Genomic DNA, 4465 nt, shown 5'->3' with positions numbered 1-4465 from the left:
ATCGCCTCAACCACACTCTGCAAGGGTTCACTGAAGGTAAGGTAACTTGGGTTGTGATTCGGTGAAGCCAAAAGGTTCACAACAAGATAATGATCTGGTTTCAATGTTCGTAGCAATTGGTAGCGAACAAGTTGTATTGCTTACTGGAGAACTCCCAGAGTCCTCCAGAACGAGTGACTATATACTATCTAAGAAAGAGGGTTTCCTAAGTACCTTTGTACCTTGATCGTGGTGATCGCTCCACGATCCATCGATCACCTATTCTTGGCGTTTTGAGTGATCCCGCGATCGTTCCATCGATCCACCGATCACTCCCATGCTGGTCCCTAATTGGTTGCTGCTGACTGGTCCGTGCGCCCAGTCAACGTGTTGGCCATCAGTCCGTGACACCCGACCGGGCTTCACAAGCTGACTGCCCTCGTCTTTCTGCCCTAAAGGAGGTTGCTCGCTGCTAGGGCCAACAAGTCATTCGACACTACCGGTGGGCCTCCAAGGGGGAAAGCTATTACAGTCGGCTTCGTGCTACGGCACGCAAAGTGTCCCACTGGGGCAACGCCGTATTGGTCCTGAACTGGTCGATTCTCCAACGATCCCGCAACGTCCGGCAGGGACCGATATAGGCCTTAGTGAACCCGATCGAACCGCATGACCTAGTATCCTACCCCAAAAGACAAGCTTTTGAGAGCCAGATCAGTGGTTGGGTCGGTGGCTAGCGAATCCCTGGTGTTGCCTGTTCTTTAGGAAGCGAGCGTAATACAGGCAAGATGCTCCAGGGCCAGCAAGGGAGGAACTCTATACCTGTCTCGTCATCCCCAGGCGTCCGGTGTTGTATATTTTAGTTTGTCCTTCGTATTTCGTTCGTCCCAGACACTTCTTTTTTGTTCCGTCGGGGTGGCAAAATTGAGCCTGGCGAGGTTTGGGTGCCATCAAGACTTGGACGATATAATGTTTAGAGCGAGAGACAGAGCCACTTGAACTAAAGCGGAGAAGGAGACCATGTGAATGGTACGTATATTTGTCAAAGTTTCACTACTGTTAGCGGCACAGCAGATGCGAGCTGGAGCCAATCGCTCTAGGCGATATAACGCCTCAGTGTCGGCTTGCCGCGATGTCCGCCGCACAAGGCAGCCGGGGGAGGCCGGGTTCATAAGTTCAGGGCGGGAGGCGCGGGACATGACGGATTGGAGCAAAAAAGAGTCATTCACGATGTGTGTGACTGTGGCTGGAAAGTACCTCGATGGAGGCAGCCGAGCAGGGGAGTGGCGTCACGTGTGGCATCCGTCGAGGCCGCGCTCAGAATCCCGGTCGCAATGGTGACAAGACCCACATTTGTGAACTCGGGGGTTCAAGATCTGGGCGGCGCGCCCCGTGCCGCGCCAAATGTCTGCCAAGGCGCTAACCCACTCCACTTGGCGCCCGTGCTCTTCGAAGCTGGGGAAGCGCCGAGAAACGCGTGCCTCGTGCACCTTAGGATCGTGTTGTTGGCATTACCGGGACATCCAAGTCGGCCGGAATCATCTTACAATGACTTTGCCCCAGTGACTCGAACGAAATAGGAGGCATCTTGCCGCCATTCGTCCAACAGCGCTGCCACGACTTTCACTTGGGCGACCAATAGGCAAGCGAGCCAGCCGCCGCTTTTCGGCCCAACCCCGCAGTAGCCGCTGCGGAATGCAGCTGTCAACACTGCTACCGGAAACCACTCAGGACAGAGAGTAAAGCGAACAGATCCTAGAAGGTTTTCGTGCGAGGACCATTGCTGGTTCATTCGGACCCATCATGACGGAGAAGTCGCAGAAGAAGTGGCTGAAGTGGCCGAAGAAGCTCCTCGGGGGTCGCCGTACAGTCTCGCCGGCTCCGTCTGCCACGTCGTCGACGAGTATGTTGAGACTCTGCCTAGCATTGCAAGACTTCTCGTAACTCACATTCTCTCGCAGACGTCTGGTCATCCGATCAGGGAAATACAGAACACGGATTGAATACGTCTTCCATCGTCGCGACTGAGTCATGTGCTCCTCCGTTCCCATCTGCCGCTGCCGCCGCAAAGGCCGCCCGACCCGGCACAGATGCGAGAGTCCCTGACGATCACCAACCACCCGCAGCATCGCAAGCACTGCCTCCTGCTCTGCCCGCCGAATCCGCGCCCAAACCACCGCCAACCGAATCCACAGAGCCCCCGACCCCCGTCCCCTCCGTGTCCGAGAGACTGTGGAACGAGGCGTACGACAGCCTTGAGACGGACAATGCAGAGCTTGTCGAGTCATACGTGAAAATGTTGGAAACAGTTCTCGGGGCCAATCTAGGCGTTGCTCCTGACACCAACATCTCGGCCGAGCTCCATAACCCAACCAAACGACAGATGTATATGAGGGGGCTGGTGGAGGAAGGCCAGGCGAAGATTTCCAGAGCGTCCAAGATCACGAACGGAGTAGGCGACATTGCCGATTTTGTCTCGTCGGTCAAGGGAATGATTGACCTGGCTGTCCAAAGCGTACCGCAGGCTGCGCTTCCGTGGGCCGGTGTTTGCGTTGGGCTTCAAGTAAGCAGTCGTCCTTCGGACACCCCTTTGTGCTTGGCTCTACTAACATGCCTCCAGATTCTCCAGAATCCTGCGCAAGCGACGAAATCCAACCTTGCCGGTATCGCCCATATTATCTCCAGAATGGACTGGTACTGCGCCCTCACCGAACATCTCCTGAACGAGAACAACGTTGCCGATGGCAAGGACTTCCAAGCAGTCCTGCGCCAGCTGAAAAAGGGGATCGTTGAGCTCTATAGAGCTCTTCTCCAATACCAGATGAAGAGCGTTTGTTCCTACTATCGCAATCAAGGGCTTGTATTCCTTCGCGGCATGCTCAATCTGGATGATTGGGACGGCGATCTGAAGCTGGTTACCGACGCAGAGGCCATCGTTCAGAAAGATGCTGCCCAATCCTTCCAAGAACAAACGAAAGCCTCCTTGGAGAATCTCGTTGAGCATGCCGAGGGAATGGAGAGGCGACTCGGCGACATCCACCAGGACATTCGGGACTTCATTTCGTTGCAGAAGGTTGGCCAAGATGAAAAATGTCTCCAGGACCTCTTCGTGGTAGATCCGCAAGACGACATGGACAAAATTCAGAAAAAAAAGGACACTTTGCTCGACGCCGGATACAACTGGATTCTCGACACAAAGGAGTATACAGCTTTCACAAACTGGAACTCTGGCGGGTCTACATGTCGACTGATGTGGGTCAAGGGTCATGCCGGTACAGGGAAGACAATGCTCCTGATGGGCATTATTCGCGAGCTCTCAAGTCAGTCTGCCAAGCTTGCACCCAAGGTCTCGTACTTTTTCTGCCAAGGTACAGACCAGGCCTTGAACAGCGCAACGGCCACCCTGAGATCTCTGATCTGGCTACTCCTTGTTCAACAACCCCATCTCATCTCTCACTTGCGATCGAAACACAGGAATGCGGGTTCCTCCCTTTTCGAAGGCGAGCGTGCATCCATTGCTCTGTCCAATGCATTCAAGAGCATGCTGAAAGACTCAGAGTTACGCCCAGTATACTTTATCATCGATGCTCTTGATGAGTGTGAGGAGGGACTGGGAGACCTGATCGACCTTATTTCATCTTCCCTTGCTCTCTCCGACAAAGTAAAGTGGCTGGTATCTGGCCGGCCAACCGTCGAGCTAAAGAGCCCGGAAACATCGGATTCTTTGGTCGAGTTGGACGCTCAAAAGCTGAAACGTCCCGTCAACGCATACATCGACCACAAGCTTTCCATCCTGAAGACCAGGGAAGGGTACAATGACCGTATCTTGGCTCAGATCAAGGCTGAAGTCCGCCAGCAGGCCAAGAATACTTTCCTTTGGGTGGCACTCGTATTCAGAGAACTCGATGCAGGGGCTGAAAATCTGGACCCAGTTCACGGAGCGTATGCCGTCGAGATCATCAAAGAGATTCCTTCTGGTTTGTCGGAGCTTTACGACCACATAATGACCAGAATAGAGAAGGGAACGAGGAAGGATCCGCAACACTGCAAGAACGTCCTGGTAGCTGCTACTCTCGCATACCGCCCTCTTACTCTCTCCGAGGTTGCCATTCTCGCCGGTTTACCATCCGAAATTCACCCCCGAACAATTGCCAAGAAGTGCGGCTCATTCCTCACAATCACTGGTGAAGTGGTCAACCTGATTCACCAGTCGGCCAAGGACTACCTAGAGAAAAACTTTGAGTCTCGACTTCAGAAAGCTGGGCCTGCCCAAGGGCATACGGACATCGGCACGCGCGCGATCGACGCGATGTCTTCCGTGCTGAAGCTGAAGAGGAACATTTACAACCTTGACTACGGCTTCAAACCAAAGGATCTGACACCCCCTGATCCAGATCCGCTGGCTCCAATACGATACTCTTGTGTCTTCTGGGTCGACCATCTCTGCTCCCTGAGCAGCGATAACTCCAGGTTTCTAGGAGAATTGACA

At 53.9% G+C, this 4465-nt stretch overlaps 1 protein-coding gene across 1 annotated transcript; it reads left to right on the top strand.

Annotated features, from left to right (window-relative positions):
- Positions 1 to 1779: 1779 nt before the first annotated feature.
- Positions 1780 to 4446, top strand: C8A04DRAFT_33472 (NACHT domain-containing protein; the record flags this gene model as incomplete). Its single annotated transcript, XM_062782476.1, has 3 exons — positions 1780 to 1879; positions 1938 to 2539; positions 2597 to 4446. Coding segments are annotated over 3 exons (2552 nt in total), but the record flags the coding sequence as incomplete, so codon positions are not given.
- Between the last annotated feature and the right edge of the window lie 19 nt (positions 4447 to 4465).

Source organism: Dichotomopilus funicola, assembly GCF_033296635.1.
Source record: "Dichotomopilus funicola strain CBS 141.50 unplaced genomic scaffold C8A04scaffold_161, whole genome shotgun sequence".
NCBI classification, from domain to species: Eukaryota; Fungi; Ascomycota; class Sordariomycetes; order Sordariales; family Chaetomiaceae; genus Dichotomopilus; species Dichotomopilus funicola.
The sequence above is the reverse complement of the archived record's forward strand: the minus strand, read 5'-3'. Positions and strand labels throughout refer to the sequence as shown.